General features: G+C 39.2%; 1 protein-coding gene across 1 annotated transcript in view; it reads left to right on the plus strand.

The window, feature by feature from the left end:
• LOC139625122 (cadherin-7-like) overlaps positions 1–16536 on the plus strand; it is a 91780-nt gene extending 75244 nt beyond the window's left edge. The window contains exons 10-12 of the mRNA XM_071484790.1: positions 2109–2226; positions 6094–6342; positions 15069–16536. Coding sequence (XP_071340891.1) covers positions 2109–2226; positions 6094–6342; positions 15069–15583 — 882 coding nt within the window. The 3' untranslated portion in view covers positions 15584–16536. The remainder of the gene's footprint in view (positions 1–2108; positions 2227–6093; positions 6343–15068) is intronic.
• Positions 16537–21641: the final 5105 nt, after the last annotated feature.

Below are 21641 nucleotides of genomic sequence, written 5' to 3' on the forward strand. Positions count from 1 at the left end.
TTGAGCTGGTCAGTGACTTTAATGCCATCCAGAGCTCATATGTGGATAATTTTTTACTCCCACCTCAGTAATAATTAGAGCCATAATTACATACTGTTTTTCAGCAAACCTGCTGGTCCTTCTGTGATTTAAATGCCATCCAGTGTGAGGTACTATTATTTTAGAATAGAGCTTTGATTTTTCTTCTCCTGGTAAGAGCTGATTGACCTTCCACTTTTTTTCTTTTTGATTTTTATTAAGTATACCATATATGTTTCTGTAAATCTAGAAACAATCTTACACCAACATAAAGGCCAATTTATGATCTGACAACAGAAAAAGTCAAAGCCATCAGAGGTGCAAAACCCTGTAAGAGCTCATCAAATGTGCTGTTTAAGTGTGAGCAACAGGAAGAAACTAGTCCTCTCTTTTGAGCCCCAGTTATTAGTGTATATTTGTTAAAATTTTGACAAATTGGTCCCATTAAAAGTATGCTGAATTAGCTATTAGTATTTCATGTTTGTGGTGTGCCCTTTGATGTACAGACAACTGTCACTGGATTACTTAGATACTGAAGAAAACCTAAAAATGTGATGATTCTCAGGCAGGTTCTGTACCCTTTTTTTCTGTGATTTCTAAGAGGATTTAAGAACATTTATTCAAGATGGATATCGGAGATAATGATGTCCACACAAAGTGAATGTCAGAGTCAATGATATCAATGTGTGTTTCATGTCTATGTGTCCAGATTTGAATGAGTTTTGACTTTGAGAGGGAGTTAGATTCAGTTCACACAGTATCTTTGCCTATTCAACCCATTCAACTCTCCCATGCCCCTTTGGGAATGTTTTTGTCTTTCTCTTCTGGCTTTGTCCTGCTGACCATGTCCATGTCCATTACAGACCACATCCTGTAATTTCCTGGTGGTTAAAATGCTGTCTTGAGCAATGAGTCAAATTACACTGGAGCACAGTGAATATTTCATTCCTGACCTCTCTCTATAATGTTGATCTCATCCGAACCGGGCTTAAGCATGTGTCCTGTTTGTGATGGGGTTTTCATAAGTAATTGTACATGTTTTTATATTTAGTTTAGTTTAAGAAGACTGACTTTGGAGTATTTTTCAAAAACATTCTTGACAAATGTGAATTAACTGTAAAGATAGTAATGATAGTTGTGGACATTTCCAAACTTCACTCTGATCACCGGCGGTATTGTGATGTCTGCCCAAAGGGTGTGTCCAGACTGAAGTGTGTAGGGTACACATGTTGTAAAAAGAGAATCCATCGCCCCAATAGACTATTATTCATTTTAAACATGTCTTTAAAAAGATATTTCTTTTTTTATGTTGCGTGTAAAATGCTTTATTTATTGGGCTTTACATACTAAAACCCAATAAACAAACTATAACTGGACATCACTAATATTTGAAAGAGATGTATGTTTACCATGAATGGACCTTAGCTGTTTGGTAGAGGCTCATAATTTAAAAAGTGTTTTTTGAGTTGAAAATAATAAAACAGATTTTTGTATTAGCACCCAATGAAGCTAAGAACGTCGAAAACATATATTTTTTTCTGTTGTATTTTCTGGGTGGGATCATTACAGGGTTAATATTAAACATTATCACTAAATGTGTTATGGTTGAGGGACTAGGACTGAGAGAGTAACCACTGGAGAATGATTTGCTTTGGAGAAATCAATTCCCAAAAGAAAACACTTTATCCCTAAGAGGTTGCCAAGCTCTTGCCAAATAAGCACTTACCGTACTTCAAGAGATAAATGACAGAAAACCACAGCCAAACATTATAAAGAAAATCTTTTCCATCAATCAGAATCAAGCTGATTTTCTCCAGTTTACTTGCACTGTTGCTTTGCCTTTTAAGAAAGATTAATGCCACTGTGTATATAAATCTAGGACAGAGTGAAAAGTGATGCATATACAAAAGGCTTGACGACAATGCTTTCCTCAAATTGATACCATGAGTGACAATAACACTCAGTTCTTACTGCATGTTTACATTAAACAATTTACAGCTTGAGTTAACACCCAACCAGCCGGTGAGATCAGATAAAGATCAGTAAGGTAACTAATCTTGAATGTCTCTTTGTGTTCCTGTTGTCTTCAGGTGATCCAGACCATCAGTGCGGTGGATAAGGATGAACCTCTGAGTGGTCACCGCTTTTATTTCGCCCTTGCTGCACCTGTTGCAGGCAACCTCAACTTCACTCTGCGAGATAACAAAGGTACAACACCCTCGCTGAAATGCTTTGATATCGCCTCCAGGCTACATTTTCCTACTGTTATTCTGTGATTATCTGTGGTTATATGGATGTGTCTCACAGAAATCTTTAAGTGCAGGGGATTTGCAGGGCTTGAACAGAACCCACTGAGTTCAGTTTCCTCAAACAAGGACTTTAGAAGGTATTAAAAAAATTCTCTTGCCTAACATAGGCAGTAATGTAAGTTATAAAATGTTTTTGCACTTGATTGTGGACTGCAGGGAGATGTTATACACCTATAAACTAGACATAAACCAGTAGCACACACAGTCACTACTGCTAGCTACAGAGGCTAGTAAGCTCATCAAGTGTCAGTTTTAGCAAAAACTTGATGAAATAATCATTTTTCATTAGTTACTCCAGCCATCAATTTTCTGCTGCTTATCTGGGTCCAAGATGCATTCATTTGATCAATAATATCATTGGTATTTATAAACTGCTGACAAAATGTGATATAATAATAAATCATTCTAGGCCATATTGTCAATGTTGGTTTTACAACATACTTGCATATTTTGGAGAGTATGAATGTGAAACAGAATTCAAACCGTGGTGGAAGAACTACTCAATTTTTACCTGGGTAAAAGTAGCAATACTACAATGGAAAAATGTTGCATTTAAAATTCTATTTGAGTTAAAGTACGAAAGTATTACCAGCAAAATGTTCTACAAGTATCAATTAAAAGTGGTGTTAAATTACATCCCAAAAATGATTTCTTGTATTCAAGATAATAATTTCCATGTACAAGTTAGAGTATTATCTTATATAACAAGATCCAAAAAAAGTCTTAAAGTCAACTTGTCGAACCCAGCAGAAAGCCTGAAGTCAGTCACCAATTTTAAATTTCATTTCTACATCCCTGTCAAAGCTCCAGGTATCAGATCAGCCCTGTTGCATGCAGCTGCTAAATCAAAACCTCCCTCGAGAGAATTGCCAGTGGCCTTTGGAGTCTGTTAAAGGTGTTGGTCAAGTTCAGTACGGTATATTTGCTGCTTACTTCCTTCGAATTGAGCCTGGCAGCAATGCAATTGACACTTTGGCCATTGCTCACCCTGGCCCTCTATATCTGCCCTGCATCTGGACACAATCTACTCTGCAATCTGACTCTGAAGAAAAAGCACAGTAACCGGTGCCTGCCGGCTTGCCCGGTTGTGCCAAATGAAATCATAATTCTGCTATGACAACACCCTTTCTTCCCTTTCTTTGTAATTGTTCACCAGAACTGAATGAAAAAGCAAACTTTCTTCTACAACTGGAGCACATCTGGACAATTTAATTTGAGCCACAATCCACAACACCAGAGCCTTGCTCTGCTTAGTGCAGGGTCTCTGAATGATATATCACAGAATAACTTAACCTCAGCAAACAAGCAGGAAACTGCCTTCGTACTATAGTGGTTTGCCCACCACCTACACGTAAAGCAGTGGGCAGATGAAGAAGATTTTCCTCTCCTATAGGAAAACTTTTTCTTTACAGTCACAAACAAATTGTCCCTGAATCCATCATTACTTAAATGAAACCCAGCTGCTTTAAAAACATGTGCAGAGCTGATACATTCTCTGAAGTAATGCCCCATGTTAAGTGTTTTGTTCACACATGTCGGAGCATTGGCTAAGGCTGCCACGTTACATTTCAGAGGTTGCATAAGCAGCTGGGTTTTGCCACAGTAATCCATGCGAGAGCACACCTGTGTTAACATGATGAACTAGATGTTTGAGGTTACCTTTCAGCAGATTAAGAGCATCTTGGCTGTAAGACAGTTTTTGATAGCTTTGTTGAGGAAAGGTTCTCTGTGAGCATACACTGCATTGTGTTTACCTTGATTAGACAGTGAGTATGTGTACATCCATCCCTGTCACCTTGCAAGAATATAGCTATTCGACAATTTTGCAAAAACTCCAGTGGTGCTCATTTGATGCCAATGTTTTCAAAATAATTTCTTTCTACAACATTGGCTTTAGCAGTACGGTTAAAGGAGTTAACGATTAAAGGTTTTGCTATTGCTATATAGCCAGTGTTAGCATTAACAGCTGTTTACTTACCAGTCTAGAAGAAACAGCCTCAGCCTATGCTGGTCACTTTCCAACAGCGACTCACTGTACCCTCCAGTCTGCCCTGAAGATGAAGCGCTACTCAGAGGCCATATTATAACCTCTTGACTGGTAAACGCAACAACGGATGAAGCTCTTGCCAAGCCACAATCACTACCACTCGCTCCACACACAAGAAACCACATTTGGCGGCAGAGAAGACTTACAAATAGCCCCCTTAAGGTTAGACTACTGAAACACAATCATTTGGGGAAATGAGCGTTCACTTTCTTGCCAAGAGTTGGATGAGAAGATCAATACCCCTCTTATATCTGTTGGTTTGGTGTGAAGCTACAGCCAGGGAACTGTTAGTTTAGCCTCTGCACCTGGCTAAGAAATGGTTAACTTCCTGTAACACAACACCTTGTCATTTTAACATTTCTGTTTGTGTATGGCTTAAACAAACAAGATGTAATGTGTTAATTAGTGAGCTTTAGAGGAATTCTTTTAAAACCTTAGACACAAAATTATTTTAACAATATATATTTTGACTAATTAAGCAGCAGTCAAAATAAAATAGACATCTGTAGGTGTTGTAGGTCACTGAGAAAAGCACAGCGAAAACAACAATTGCAGAAATATTATGTGAAATAACCAAAACTGTTCTTACTTTGGCAGAAAATAATGTGCCCATGTAGGAACTCATCACAAAAAGGTTTTTAGGGCCTTTAAGGTTAGGTAACCTAAACACTTGGTTTCTGAACCCCCTCCCCCTGTCCACAAAGTGTGATCCATAAAGAATTAGTGTGAGGAGCCTGATGACCTCAGCCCCACCCAGCACCTTTTGGTTGAACTGGATTGCCGATTGTGAGCCAGGCCGTATCACCAACATCAGTGACCAACCTCACTAATCCTCTTGTTACAGAATGGGAGCAAATTCCTGCAGCTAGGGTCCAAAATCTTAAGTCTGAAAGCAGAAGAATAGAGGCTGTTGTAGCAGCCCATGGTTTTGGAATTAACTATCCAATGTGTGAATGTCTTATTTTTACATGTATGTGTGTTTGCTGCCCAGCTGAAAACACATGTCCCTTGAGGACATGTACCAGGGACGACCAAATGTCTCACACTTAGCACAAAAAACATGTTTAATTAACATTTTAAGTGCATTATTTCTGAAACCCATCACAGCCGTTATCGACCAAATGCGTGTTTTTCTTCACCCATAAGAACATTTTCCTGATTTTACTAATGTGACAAAAGAACCCATTTCTATATTCATTTACACCTTGTTCTTAGACTTCTGAGAGAAATCTGAATATCACTGAGGAAAACAAAGGATTTGCCCTTCAAGGCAAAATCTACATTTCAATTGTGACTGCTCAGTTTGAAAGTGCATTTCAATCTATTGATATAGTTGTCATGGAATCGCTTTTTTTAGCCGCTGTAATGGCACATTGTTCTCCTCTGGCTGCCTCATTCTTTCTCATACGCTTAGATTTCATATAAGGTCTCACCATCAAACCAAAGCTGTTATTAGCCAACAGGTGGTCAAGACCAGGGAGACACGCCACAGTGTGTCATGTAATGAATTGTGTTAATGACACCATCTGTTGGCATTTCTGCTTATAATACAGTAGAATCATTTCAAACTGCACAGCAATCATTACAGAACAGAAGTTAAGCCTCCTGCTAGTTATATATATGCAGCTCATTGTTCATTTGAACTCAATATCGATATTAAATCCATGTTTTTTTTTTCTCACATGTCTGACCAGCGTTGGCTTTTACTCTGTTCTGCAGATAACACAGCTTCCATACTGACAAAGCGAGGTGGCTTCAGGAGACGGGAGCAGCCTGTGTATCGGCTGCCCGTGTTGATCGTGGACAGTGGAAGTCCTGCCCTCAGCAGCACGAACACGCTCTCAGTGCGCGTGTGTGACTGTGATTCTGACGGCGTGGCCTTGTCCTGTGGAGCTGTGGCCTACACAGCGACTGGCCTGAGCACCGGCGCCCTCCTGGCTATTTTAGGCTGCATCATCACACTTCTGGGTAAGATCCACGTGACCTCTGTGTCAGAGACAGGAGTCCATGTAACAATTACTGAACTACTGATGGTTTTTTTTTTGTTTGTTTGTTTTTGTTGTTTTTGGCTGAAGCCACCGTTTTTACAAACCAGAATTTTATTTTTTCAGCTTTGGTCATTGTTTCTATCAGATGTGACATTTTATTTAACAATTCAGTTGTGGTTATTCACCAATACATCTGCAGGTTTTGTTTTTTTTACTTGTCTTATCATGGTCTTGTTGAAGTATTTATTCTTTTACTTAAACAACAGTAAGTACAGTAGTGTTATCTGCAGAAACATTGCCCCTATGAGTGTTATATTCTTATATAATCTATTTTTGGTTAATTATTACTCACACTATAAACTGTTTTATATACAGGTTGGTAGTTTATTAGATTATAACATACTGTATTTTATTCTAAGTTATATATCATATTTTATATTAATTAAATATAAAATGTAACTAAAGCTGTGAAATGTATGTGGTAAAGTAAAAAGTATTAAATATTTCTCTTTGGAATATAGTGCAGTAGGATTCTTAAGTAGTATTTAATGGTAATACTGAAGTAACCTGAGTAAATGTACTTATTTACATTCCATTAATAGTCGCTGCCCTTTTCTAACAAATGTGCTGTGTCCTCAGATCCCAGCTATTAACTAACAATTAAAATAAGATGACCTGAGGTCAATACAGGAACTTCATTCACAATTGATGTCAATGCAATTACTGCACTTAAATAGATGGCAGCCGCGTGTAAGCAGAAATTAGCACCAAGCAAAAGCAAAGACATCCACATCTGCAGGAAAGCAATAAAACAAACAGCAGTGTCAGTAGCTAATAGCTACTGATGTTATCAAGCACACAAACACAGACTGAGCTGAGCCAATACATCGACTGCCGAAGCACATATTAGCACGAGTGGCAAATATTTAGCTTGGTAAGGTGAAGCAGTGATGCACAGGATCTCAGTGAAGTGCAAAACCTTTGGGAAGAGTCGCTGCAGTCACAGGCTGCTGACACCAGAGCAGGGAAACTACACTTTCAGTTTGAGATGTGTGTTTGTGGCGAAGCCGATTAGCCGTAACTGCTAATATGATAAATGACAAGGGAACCGAGTCACTGGATGCTGGAAAGTAGCAGCAGAAGGCACTACACAAATATGGTTATGCCTCCACAAAGCTCTTGTGAATTGGGTTAGCAAATTAGCATTGCAGCAGCAGCAACGTGGCATTATCAGATCAACAGAGTGGGCTTTGACAGCTCAAATAGACCACCTTATTACAAAAGGTGTGTTGGAAGTATTTTGTAGCAAGTAGAGTATGTCAGTGAGGGGAATTAACTTAGACTGTACTTAAGTATAATTGTAAGGTACTTGAGTATTTCCATTCTATGCTACTTCAAACCTCAGAAGTTTACTTTTTACTACATTGTTCGGAAAGTTGTAGTTGCTCGTTACTTTGCGGATCATGATTTTTCATTAATTCGTTAGATAATGCTTATAAAACAAAACACATTGTTATAGATTAAATCATCAGTTCTCAGCCTTTTTGGCTTGTCAAAGAGAACTAGTGTTTCACTAAGGCTTGTCTCAAATGTTTATGAGTTGTTAGCACTTTCACCAAGGACAGTTCTCAGATAGTTTTATTTTTAAATAGGAAAGATTAGAGAAAAGTCTGAAAATTGAGTACTTTTTCTACTTTCTGAATTTAGTTTTTTCTTCTTTTCTGTTTCCTTAGTCATCTTACAACTCCATCAACTTTATCTTGTGATCCTTTGGAAACTACCTACAGAAACTGTATATCAAATAGTTAAAATATAATGATACATCAAAAACAGGAAGAACCAGTGCTTTTACTCTTAATACTTTAAGCATATTTCGGTACTAAAGTAGGAAGGAACTTTTACTTGAAAAAATTTTTTTTGTGTTGGTGTAATACTTTTACTCACAGAAGTAAGTCAGACACTGAGTATGCAGCACACTTTTCTGTGTGTTTTTTTTTTCTTTTTTTCATTGATGCAGGATAGATTTTTTTGAGATCACATTTAAGTTCAGATATAAGTGCAGGTAATGGAGGTATACAGCACTGTACGACAAAAGCACCGTTAAACCTCCACATTTCACCGCCCTTTCAGACTTATCTCCACTGTTCTGCATTCTTCAGGCAGTTGAGTGTCTGAGAGAAGCTTGCACAGGTCAAACCTGGGGGGGGGGGGGGGGTACCTTCCCCTCATATTTCCTCTTTGGTAAATACGTGTGACCCAGGTCAGCCAGCTCTGAATAGCGGTAGGGATGGTTGCACGTAAATGCATCTGAAATCCTGCCAGCAGGATCAGTTAATTGCAGTCGTAATACTGCATTCTGTGGGGTTTTTCGGGTATTTTTGTTTTGTGAGTGTTCAGTGCACCCATTGGATTGTAAAACACATTCTGTGGGTTGTTCTCTAAGAAGAACTGAGCCAGTATATGGTCGCCCAAGGCTGTTAAGTTAAATTTATGTCAAATATTTAATTCAGTTTGTTCAACCTCTCAGGGATGTAAGATAATAAGATTATTTGTCGCTCAGGTTGTGATGACATTAATTTATATCCAATATCTATTTTTGATACTTAAAAATATCCAAGACAATTGATTGGACACACGAATAAACACATAAGTCTTCCTTTCAGTCTTTCTTTTGCAAAGTATTTATAGTTTCCAAGTCTCCAGCAACTTTTTTATTAACCTTTTATTGCCAGTTATGATTACGTGTCATTTATGTAACAGCCAGACCCTCCTGCGTTTGAGCACACAATACTAAAAAATAGTGTGCAATGAGAGAAAGCAGTACCTGAAGGCAGCCTGAGTCAGTGATGAGATTTTAGCTTTTAGATCGTCTTCCCCTCTCAGCCAGCTACGTGTCAGTGTATTTTATTAACTTAATTATAATATCTCAAGGAGGTCATAGATATAAGTACTGTATATACTGCGTTTCAAGGGCAGACAGCGCTTCAGTTTTCTAGTGTTACACCATATGTTAAGATGTTGGTAAAGACACTTGTAAATGAGACTTCATTAACATACCCTTAAAGATGATGCAGCACTGTGCCATCACCCTCGGGCTGCGTTATTGCTCATAAAACCCACAGACAAAGCGTTACCCCATCAGGGCAGAGTCATAGTTTAACGCTTAGGTGATCTTCACTGAAAGCTGAGGAGGATCTAAGCAGCATATATACAATAACTGAAATGAGTTCTGTAATGGGGTCAAACTTTGCTTTTTATGCCAGTCCCCTTGAAGTTTGCCTTCCTTTTATTTCAACAGAGAATACTTTTTGTGATAAATGAAAACTTCAAAAGACCAACAGGGGGAAATATGTGGCCGTGCAACCCTGAACCCAGCATTGCTAATGAAAGCTAGCTCTATTTTGCTCAGCATGGCCTCAGGCCATAGGCTTAGAACTAATGGCCTCCAGTTTAATATACCTCCACGCTGCCTTATCTCTGTGTTTGTGTGAGTGTGTGTCCTTAGTTGTCCCCATCAGTCAGCTTTGCTCAATTGGATCAGCCTCTGCTTCTTTTCTCTGTTTCCTTTTTGTGCATATTCACCTCCCCCACCCAGAGCCCCTCCCCCCTCCTTCTTCCCTTGTATTAACAGCCCATGCGCGACCACTCTGCTCAATCCTTTATTCTGATCTTCCTTGATGGTCTTCCATCAAGACGTCTTTCAATCTGTAGGTAGCAATTGCAGCTGTGATAGTGTGTGATTGTATTGTTTCGGATGAGACACGAACAAGACCCAAGCTGCATCTCACTGCCGGCATCCTCAGGTGCTGTCAGTCTTACATATGCTCCCCCACCCCTCTTCCTCCATCAATCTCTCTCTTTCTCATCAGGTGAGAGGAACACACACTCCCACCAGCAACACTGATTCTTGTTATCTGTCTAATAACTACAATGCATGTTGCTCATGGAGAAAGTGCCGGTCCTCTACTTGCCTTAGTATTCCTCAATAGCGTGCTGTTTTCACCTGCCTGCCTTCAAAGCACAGAGCTGTGTGCATGTTAGCGTTGGCTCTAAATACTCAAGCTAAGTGGTCATTAATCATAGGTTGATATTTTTAGATTTAATTACTGAGCTTGTCGTCTGCTCCTTACAATAATATTCCTGAAAATGCCCGGGCACAGTTTTGTAAATGTCATTTAAAACCTTTTTTTAATGATACAGTCACTTTTGGATGACACATCCAAACTACTGAGATGATCATTATTTTGTTAAGATCTGGTGCCTTTTTCCCCCAGTATAGGTCAGGTATTGCTCAATCCTCCAGAGGGCCAATTAGGACATTGCGTAGCCCTCCAAATCTCCAGACAGTTATTTCTGTCTGAGTATTACTTATCAGACTCATTCTATAAATCACCACGTCCGTTCATCTCTGTCTCCTGTGTTAGCTCTCTGTCTGTGTCTTTATTTATGTGTCTGTATTCAGACAGCAGACAATTTCTTCTTCAGATCTGATCTTTAAGCTCCACTGTGCACATTGAAACCTGTGAACAGCCACATCAGATTCGTGTGCTTAAACCGTGTAATTATTTGGTATCAATACAACTGGTTGTTGTGCTAAAAATTTAAAAGAAAAAAAAAGAACAAAAAAAGAGGAAAAGGAAATCAGCCTTTTTGTTTTTTTTTTAACTGAGCAAGTCAATTAAGAGCAAATTCATCTTGATAATGACATTCTGGCAAAAACTAAAAAGACTAATTGTAAAGGAACTGGGAGAAAACTGCAAACAGCTTTCAGAAGGATACAGAGAAAATATAAAAACAGAGATGTTGGTGAGACAGTAAACAGGGACATAAACTAGACAAATACACAGTTAACGGTGTGACAGATAACATCAGCAGCAACAAAGACGCCATCAGCTACTTGAATCATGAAGCAAACATACAGCGGCACTGATAGAGAATAACATGTAGCCAGTAACATGGAGGATTTGTGTTTGCTGACTCTGATTGTTTCTGTGCCCTTCATCATGCGGTGGTGCATAATGTCATCCATGCAGCAGACTGATATCTGTCATGTCGATGAGGAGGCACGAAATATCCTCATTTGTCATTTGTACATGCTCTCCTCCATGCTCGTCCTTCAGTTCAGCCTTGTTGCAGTTTCTAAGACTGTAAATTTAGTCCTTGCACTTCGAGTTTGTGATTTCGGAAAAGTTCTTGCACATCTTAAAGTCTCAGTGGTAGATGGAAAGGATCAAAAACTCCAGACTTGAGAAGAAAACCACATGCTGTCCGACAATTTGGTCCCCAGACCTTCATCAGGCAGAAATTCATACAGACAGACAGCACTATGCAAACAGCACCGTACGCATAAAGGCTACTACTGGCTTTTACCTTCGAAAAATCTGCCAATTAGAGCACACCAGCTACGCTTTCTGTTGTACATACAAATTAAGGTCAATGAGTTCCTCAATTATGAAAACAACAGCGATGCTGAGCTCTTTCAGTTGTAAACATGGATAACAAAAATGCCAGTATCATAGAAAATTGGCTCACATTATACAATATGGTCCTCTAGGGACATTAGATAAAACATTTTTTTTTTTTTTACAAATCAGTCCCATATTACACTATGAAGCCTATGGTCTTTTACAGGTGGAGAAAAAGCACTTAGGCAAAAGAGCAAAACATAACATAAGGAAAAATATCAGATAACCACATAGAAAGAAGAAAAGAGGCTGTCCTCTCCAAATAAAATAACCCTTTAGTTTGTCAGTGTTACGTTTAACTGTTAAGCAGCCTCTAGTGGCCATAGTAATTATGACGGAAGCAAAAGGGAAAGTCAGGTGACGTGGTGTAAACACTCAAAAACTTTATGTGAATATGTGCACATGATATAAGATTGGTTACATAGTTACTGGTTACATAAACAATAACGCCAAAGTGAATTCAAATGTTGCTAAATCCTGATTGGTGCATGCAAGCACATGACATCAACTTTCTCCAACTAAGCCCTGCCCACTTGAAACCAGAAATCTCTCATAATCAAATAACATAACCAAAATCTGGCACAAATGCGGTGTTAATGTTGGACCAGTTATCACTCATACTGAAAGCTGGTTGAGAAACTAGATTTTGGGGTCTTTTGAACATCATCCTTCTCCCAGGAACCAGTATTTGCACATAAAAGTTTTTTGCAGTTGCTGATTGAGACTTCTCTTAGAAACATAAAGACATAGGAAGTGCGTTGGTGACAAAATGGGTGAATAATCAGTCCCAGTTTTGCCAGAATTACACAGAGCATGGAAAAAAAAACACTAATGAGAAAGTGCATTCATTGATGCATGCTAGTAAGCAAAGGGCAGCACAGAAACCTCACCTTGTTCACTATCGATTGTGCAGGGTAGATCATTTAAACAATTCAATTACAGCAAAAGCCTTTGTAACACTAAACTGATCTTCTCCTCCGTGTACATCATCAGTAAGCACGTTATGAAGAGTGGGACTCCTGTCGTATCATGGTTATGTGTTTGCTAAACTGTATGGGCTGGAAATCATTTCTTACAAGGCCCTTGGTACCTGACGTAGACTGAGTATTTGTATGCATGGCCATCCACCTGCTCATCCTAGTAGGAAGTGATTGGATGTTGGCCCATTTCCAGTCTGTCACGCATCGTGGCTGTCTTCTAGGCATTAAACCCTAAAGAGCTTTGCTGGAAAGCACTGAGAATATTCTATTTCAACGTGCCACTTTGTAATTCACTTTGTAGAGGCCTTACTGAATCGAAAAGAATTTAGAGTGACTCAAGTTCCTAAAATCAGAGGAAACAATCTTCCACAGAAATATTTGGTGTTCTGTCTCAAAGCACTAAAAAAGTATCATGGATATTAGTAGTGCATTTATATTGAAAGAACTGTTCCAAGTATTTCACAAAAACTGTTGAGTGGTGATACTAGTGCTGCTGTTGAAGGGTGCCAGCAGTCACAAAACAGCCAACAGAGAGCTGCCCATTCATCTCCTGCAGCCTTTCCATGTGACACTTTCCTCCCTTCCATCTCTTCCATTTGCTCCCTTATTAGAGAGTGTGAAGTGGTGTTTGAATTTGGTTCCTGGGCCTCTTTCTCTGCCGCCTGCAGTAGCTCAACGCCGAGGAGGAAAAGAAATATGGGCCCACGGAACGATATTTCACTGGCACCAGCTTGACATTGATGGATAGAGGATCATTAGACATTTGCCAGTTTGCTTGGGCGTAGAGTTATTTTCAGCAATAATGTATGGGAGAGGGAGCAGAGGCTGTAGGACAGCTTCTGGTAAGATCTCACAGGGCCACAGATTCCAGTTTGGTGGAGTTTTGTACAGGTCTTGAAGCGAAATGTAGGTGGTGAAAACCACAGAGGAGCACAATATATTACATTGCAGGTCTAGTTATGTAAAATCTCATAGAATTTGCAAAGTACTGTCACTGGATTCACAGAGAAGTGGTTCCCAACATTTTTAGTCAGACATTCCCCCACAGCTGTCAGACAAACTCATTACTGACACAATACGTTATATTTCCAACTGGATCTAAACTGGATATTATTTAACACTGTTAATTTTGTAATAGTGAATATTGTTAGCCTATAATAATGTTTAAATGGTCTCTGGCTGGTTTGGTAAGGTTTGCATTTGTACCACTGGCTGAAGGTGGACGTCTCAACCATTAATCCATAGCTTTTAACGAACTACTTCAGCTGTTTATTCATTGCTTTAGCTAAGTATTTCAACTTTGTAATAATAATAATAATTTCAGTCATTTACATTAAATTATTTCAACTCTTTATTCATAACTCTAGGCCAACAATTCATCAAATCATTTATGGTGAACTATTTCATCTGTTTATTCTTGTGGTTAACTGCATACTTTTAACTAACTAGTTGATTTATTTATTCATTACCTTTAGCATCTATTGCAACCATTTATCCATTATTTTTAGTGAATTTCAGTTATTTATTTTTAGCTATATCAACTTTATTCATTACTTTCAGCTATTTATTCTTTAATTTTAGGTAACTCTTTAATAAGGTCATACTTATACATATTTATTCTTTAGCTAATTTAACTGTTTTTATCTTACTTTTGGCTAACTATTTGAAACATTTACGTTGAACATCTTATAGCTAACTACATACTTTTAGCTAACAATTTGATCTATTTATTTATTACTTTGAGCATATACTGCAAACATTTATCCGTAACTTTTAACAAACAATTTCAACCATTTAGTTTTAGTTAACTATCTCAGCTTTCTATAGATTTCTTTTAGCTGTTTTAGCTATGTATTTGTTACTATAAGATATCTATTTAAACCAATTAAAAACAGTTTATACTTTAGGTAACAATCTCAGCTATTTATTATTTACATTTGCCTAATTTAACTATTTATCCATTGCTTTTAGCTAACAGTTTGAACGGTTTATTCATTACTAACAATTTCAACCATTTGCCCATTACTCTTAACTGCAACCATAACTGCAATAAATAGTGCGCAAATTATATTTTTTCCATTTAGTAAAGCCACTGTATACGTACTCTCTGCAGTACAATAACCTGTGGTTGGGAATCACTGTGATAATGTATTTGGCTCTTTGAAAAGCTCCATATCTCTGCATCTTTTCAGCTAACTGGCACAGGAAGTGTGGTTGTTGTCGGTCAATACTGATTCAGACATCTCTCCCTGTCTCTGCAGTGATGGTTCTGCTAATTGTGACAATGCGTCGGAGGCGGAAGGAGCCTCTGATTCTTGAGGAGGAGAGAGACATCAGAGAGAACATCGTCCGTTACGACGACGAGGGCGGGGGAGAGGAGGACACGGAGGCCTTTGACATGGTTACCCTCCGCAACCTGAACATCATTAGAGACCCCAACGTACGGCGAGATGTCACACCAGACACACCTACCTTCTTTCATTACACATCAGCTACTCGCCCTTCCTATAAATCCCTGCCCGACAATGTGGTGTTTCGAGAGTTTATTTGGGAGCGACTTAAGGATGCTGACGTGGACCCATCAGCTCCCCCGTATGACTCGCTGCAGACATATGCTTTTGAAGGCAGCGGCTCAGTAGCAGAGTCACTAAGCTCGCTGGAGTCACTAAGTACAGACTCAGATCAGAACTATGACTATCTCACCAACTGGGGACCACGCTTCAAAAAGCTGGCCGACCTCTACGGCAACAGCGACGGCGCCAGTGTCTTCTCATAGCCCCTAAATGTCTCTCTTAACATTTAAATAAGAGTAAATTATTGTCAGAGAAAATGATTTTGTCTGCCTTAGTGCACTGGAGGAAAAGATTCAAAGACAACACAAGAGAGACTGAAAGATGAACACTTTGACTTCAAAGGTTTTTGGTTTGTTTACCTCCTAGTATGGATTTTCAAAAGCGTGCCATGGTGAGTTTCGACACAGACTTCAAAAGTGGCTTGAGTGAGGAGGAAGCCTTGTGTGCAAAAGACATTAAAGGTTTCAGATTTTGGGCTCAAGTCCAACCATTGACTGCAGAATGCATACATGTTGGAGCATTTTTACAGGGGGGGGGCACCTGTCCTTTCATTCCAGCGATGGGCATGGGCCCAGCACTCTTTGCTTTGATGCATTCCTTTGCTATCTTTGTGCTAAAAAAAAAAAACAAAAAAGTTTCTCCTCATGAAAAGCTGTGTCCCTGGCGGCTAATCAGTAGTCACTTGACTGTTCATATGAAATTTGAAAACAATTTCTATGGGTTTTTCTTTTTCTTTTTCTTTTTTTTTTGGTTTCTTATTTTTCGGTGGGACAGGGGGTAATGAGAGGCTGTTTTTCATAAACATTTAAATACAGAGACAGTTTATTCATGGACTCAGTGATACCTCTCAACACTATATGAAAAGTGCGACTGTGCACATACAGTATAAACAAGTAGTAGATGTGCTAAGGAAGTGATGTGAAGACATAGGTTGTGCAAATAATAAAAAGAACGACTCTCTTGTCAGTTTGATGTCTCCACTGGGTGAAACAGGAAAGCATATAATTTCTCTTATTCTCCTAACAATACATTTTGCAGATGTTGCAATGTAGTGTTTGTCTGAGTCTGTTTTTTCTTCCGCCTTTTTATTGCCAAGTCCAATGTATGATTTCCAAGCTATAAAATGCCAGGATTGAGTTGTTCTGCTTTTGTACAATGGGGGATGTGGGGGTGGGGGAGGGAGGGGCCGGGGACGTCTGCTACATCAGAAAGCTTCGCTGAAGGATCCGTCCTCGTCGTGCTTGATTGCAAAATTCACGCCACCTTGACTCTAGAAAAATAACAATTTGTTTCTGAGCAGTGACAGTCCTTACCTGGGTGAAGTCGCAGTTTGTAAGTAAATGAATTTTGCTTCTGTAGTTTGCAGAGTCCAGCATATACAGTATTGTCATTGAGAAATGAAACCAATAATGTTGATGGTTTGTTTATTGATGGTGAAAGGACACACTGTATGATAATCATATTGTGCCAATACTTTTTTTTCCAGCTTAAACAAATTATGTTTAAATTGGGCGTCGACATGTACAACCGATATGTATTATTATTTATTTTGAAGAGGCAGCATTGTGCAAATGATGTTTTTATCATTTTGCTGAAAATAAAATTGACATTCAATTCTGTAAAAGACTGAAGGGATTTCTTTCAGTCCATCTGAGTATGGGGAGAGAATTAAGTAAATAAAAAGAGATTATTTCTGGCGAACAACAACTAAGCATCTGACAATAATGATCGATGGTTTCAAAAAGTGGTGCCTCCTTCTCAAGGAACCAGTGAGGGGGTTGGAAAGGGAGGAGGAGGAGAAAAGATGATTTTCTTTTTTCATACCTCTTTTTGATGAGGCTTTTGTAGTTGAAAGGCCTGATGCTCCACAGAGGCATGTGTGATGACTTAGAGGCTCACCATCTGAGGAGCCTTTTGCAAGATAGCCAGGCCTGTGTTGTGCGCTCAAAGGAAACTTCATTAGAGATGTGTTCACAAACTGCATCTTGACGACTGACAAAGCAACGTGTACGTGGTATGTATATATGGTGAGAAAAACATATCATAACATTTTGACCAGAACCACGGCCAGGATTTCAGAAAATACACTGGAGGTCAGGATTCCAAAATCAACCTGCACTAACACCCCCAGTAATAAGTGTTTGACTACGCACATGTTTATTTTTTTATTTTATTGTTTCATGTTATGTATTTGTTTCACTATAAAATTATATTTTCCGTAAATTTGATCTCTCAGTGCTCTAAATTGTCGTGACTTACAATGCTGAATTTAAGAACATTAACTTAAAAAAAAAAAAATAGCAGAATCAGCCTTAAAATTATACCATGCATAATTTATTGCAAATTATAAACTCTTACTCATGTCATTAAAATCCTGAAAATCCATAACACCCAACACATGTTCTCCGTGTAAGATTTTATTAATATTCATTTTTTTTCACATTTTATGTATTAATTAAACACTGAAATTATTATGTATCCATTCATTCATCCATCTATGCATCAATTTTCATCCACTTATCTGGGGTCGGATCACAGTGGCAGCCAAGCCTCAGCAATGTTTTCCAGCTCCTACAGGAGGATCCTGAGGCGTTCCCAGGCCAGAGGAGATATATAATCTCTCTGGCGCATTCTGGGTTTACCCAGGGGCCTCCTACCAGTTGGACGTGCCCGGAAGACATTCAATGGAAGGCACCCAGGAGGCATCCTAATCAGATGCCCGGATCACCTGAACTGGCTCCTTTCGACATGAGGGAGTAGCGACTCTACTCAGAGCTCCCTCCGGGTGTCGGAGCTCCTCACCCTATCTCTAAGGTTGAGCCCACCCTGTGGAGGAAACTCATTTCAGCCGCTTGTATCTGCAACTCATTCTTTCAGTCAATACCCAAAGCTCATGACCGCTGGGTCATAAGGGTTATTATTATGCATTGTTATGTAAATTTTGACCTCCTGTACTGAATACTTCAATACTGTTTCGGTGGCCTTATTATGGCCTAAAAACATGGAAATTTAAGAATATTCTTTATAAAAACATCTCCATCCTGGCCTAAAAATGCACCATGTGCAATCTGTGTGTAATTGCAGAATATAACCTCCTCCTCATATCATTAAAATCCCCCAAATCCCCCAGACAACACCCAGGACATGTCCCTGGAGTCTTTAATGACATCTAAAGCCTTAACTATACTTGCACAGAGACAATAATGCAGAACATGTAGTTTCCAGATGCGATACATTGTAAAAAAGCAGCTGTTAGAACTGTGTTTGTAATTTTGTTCTGGTGATAATCTTCCTGGTGATTGCTCCCCAAAGCAGTTTCTGTGCCATCTTTGTTGCAGATGAAGCTGCAGTACTTACACCTTTGAGACGAGAGCAAGACGACGGAAAATCTGGCCCCTGACGCTGAATGTTTGAAGTCTGTTTGGTCAATTTACAGTAACAATACAACAAGTGGTAATAAAAGGCAGCTGATACAACACTGCTGTAAGTGACTCATTTACATAAAATAAATTTAAATCCCCAGCTGTTGTACCTTTGATGGTGTGTGTGTAATGTCGTAAAAATTAGTGGGAAGCCAGTGAGGGATCTGATCTTAATTTTTTCCAAATTAGGAGAAACAGGAAGAATATCCAAAAAAAAAACAAAAAAAAAACAATAGAATAATTGGTTTATATGTTTATGGCCTTTATCACTGGTTGGCATGGAACCGTCACTGGCATGCTTGTATTTACCATGAATTACCCTGAATTTAATCAGATGAAATTTCAGCTGAAAATCACACTTGTTTTTTTAATTTAATCATTTTTTGAAACACTGTTGTGAACTGTGTCAAGGAGCTGCACTATGTAGATTAAAGTAGCCGACTAGAGTCTCTTGCAGTTGTTGCGTTTCGACAGCACTCAGAGGTTCATGAATACAACTGACACTATAATTCACGCTGATGCAAGCGATTGCAAGGGACTTGTTATGCTTCTTTGCTTGGTAAATATGTCGTCTCCTTACAGGTATTGACACAGTCTCCAAAGCTTTGAACCTGGCAAAAACAAAATGTCTGAGAATTTTTTTTGTGAGTCAGGAGTAACCAAGGTCACGGTGCGTTGCTTATTACAGTGGAGTTCACACAAACCTACAGGAGGACACATGCCGAGTGTCCTGTCTTGCAAATTCACAGGTTACAGTACATGATTGCCTCTTGTAGAACATAATCACCACCATAAAGATCACATGTGAGAGCTAGACATTGCAAATAGAAGCGTGCCTGTGGAAATCAGTAGATGAAAAACTGTTGCAGTGGAATTGGACAACATATGTTCAGTTGAAGTTAACTCTGTCAGTCAGTCTTTATTTTACAAATCAAAAAAAGGACGCTAAGTTGGATACACAGCAATGTTGCTCATGGTAAAGGGTCTGCACTTACATAGTTTTCTAGTCTAACCTGCCACGTAAAGTGCTTTAAAATGGAAGCCACATTCACTGATTCACACACATTTCATACAGCCCTTTTCCCTACACGTATAGCTTTTTCTACCTTCAGTTTGGTACCTTGCCCAGGAACACTTTGAAATGTGGACTGCAGGGAATGGAACCACTGACCTTCAGATTAGTGGACGACCCACTCTACCCACTGATCCACACAGTCTCGCTTTAAAACTCAGATACTCTTAGAAATGTAGTGCTGAAATTCCATTTGAGCTACTGTAACAATATTTAAGCATCTGAACATTTAGCATTAACCCATAACTCTCACTTGCAGCTGCGTTAGCTGCATTTCATCAAACCTCGCATAGCCTCTCTTTCAAACTTGTACCTTTACTCTTGAAATGTCGCGTTGAAACTCAAATCCATTTCTTCTCTATCTCCTCCATGAGTTTTATGAAGAAGGAAGGCGACTAAACTCAACATGGATTTTGGTAATATTATAGAAAGAAAGTTCATAAGATTTCCATTATCTAAGGAGAAAGACGGTGGCTCAAACACCGACTCCTGATGTAAACTCCAGCACTGATAGTGGCTGCGACAAGATGTTGATTTTGATTGACCAGCTGTCAATCAAAATCAGCAGAAAGTGCCTTAAATGCCTGCTGCCTGGGGGTACTTATGAGCAATCAGGGACCCTCTGCTATCAGGGGCTCAATCTGGACCTCGGCTGATTACTCGTGTTGGCCCCGGCGCCTTGGCTAGGGAGTGCCCTGTGCGACTACGGACACTTCACTCAATTCTTATCATAACCATGCATCATCAACAAATTGCCCTGACAAAGAGGTGCCCATTTTCAGAGACTCTCGGTGAGATGAGGAACACGCTTTTCCTTAGATTGTCTGCTGGAACATCACTAATGGAGTTTGACCTCTTGGCTACCTGTTAAAGAAATCATTCTCTGCAGTAGCCTTTTGGCTGCACATGCAACACAGGTGTCTGAGATCATCTATCACACTATTACTCTCTTCTCTTAGCAGTGTAGTGTTCTTTTAATAACAGTGATGTCCTCACTTTCATTTGATTAAAAGCATATTCTTTCTTAATTATGATGTATTTTTGCAGTTTTTAACTCAAAGAAAGGTATAGATTAAAAGAGCGTGTGATGTTTGTGTTTGTGTCAGATTACAATGCAAGTCTTTTTTTCTGTGTAGGCTGTAAAGGTGCAAAAATGTGCCTCATGTATATCTCTCTGCTCGGGTTTCAGACATTCACCTCAAGTACAAGATGCTCTCCTATCTAGCGCTGTGAGAAATGAGTTGAAATACAAGCTTAACTCTAAGCCAACTGGGGACTAAGTCCTCGCATATTTATGCATGTAGGTGAATATTTATTTCTGCGATTACCCAGCATGAAACAAAACTCCAAAGAAAGTCTGTCTCCGTTTTCTCGCTCTCGCACAGAACAAAAATAAAAATAAATAATCCGCTGGTCATCCATCCTGGGGTGTCTGTTGGTGGCAGAGAAATGGGGCCCCTGCTGCGGCATCAGCTGGACGACTCCTCACTGGTCCTTTGAAAAAGAGACAAGGAGGGAAAGGAAGATCAAAGGCAGTTGCAGCACCATGTTTTATTCTCTGTCTCTCTCAGCAGCGCTCACAGTTCGCCTGCCTTCAGCAAGAGAAATGTCAGACCTCAGGTTTGTGTACTCTATAGTTCCACCCAAATTAGACTGGTCCCAGACCTGGGCAATATAAATAATTCTCTTGAGAGGTTATGTGTGTGAGTGGGAGTGCAACAGCTTGCTCCTCGAGTGCCTGGGGAACGCCAGCAGTGGAAAAGTAGG

This window comes from Trachinotus anak, unplaced genomic scaffold (genome assembly GCF_046630095.1).
Source record: "Trachinotus anak isolate AG129_WGS33_773 ecotype Australia unplaced genomic scaffold, CSIRO_AGI_Tana_v1 ptg000009l, whole genome shotgun sequence".
NCBI classification, from domain to species: domain Eukaryota; kingdom Metazoa; phylum Chordata; class Actinopteri; order Carangiformes; family Carangidae; genus Trachinotus; species Trachinotus anak.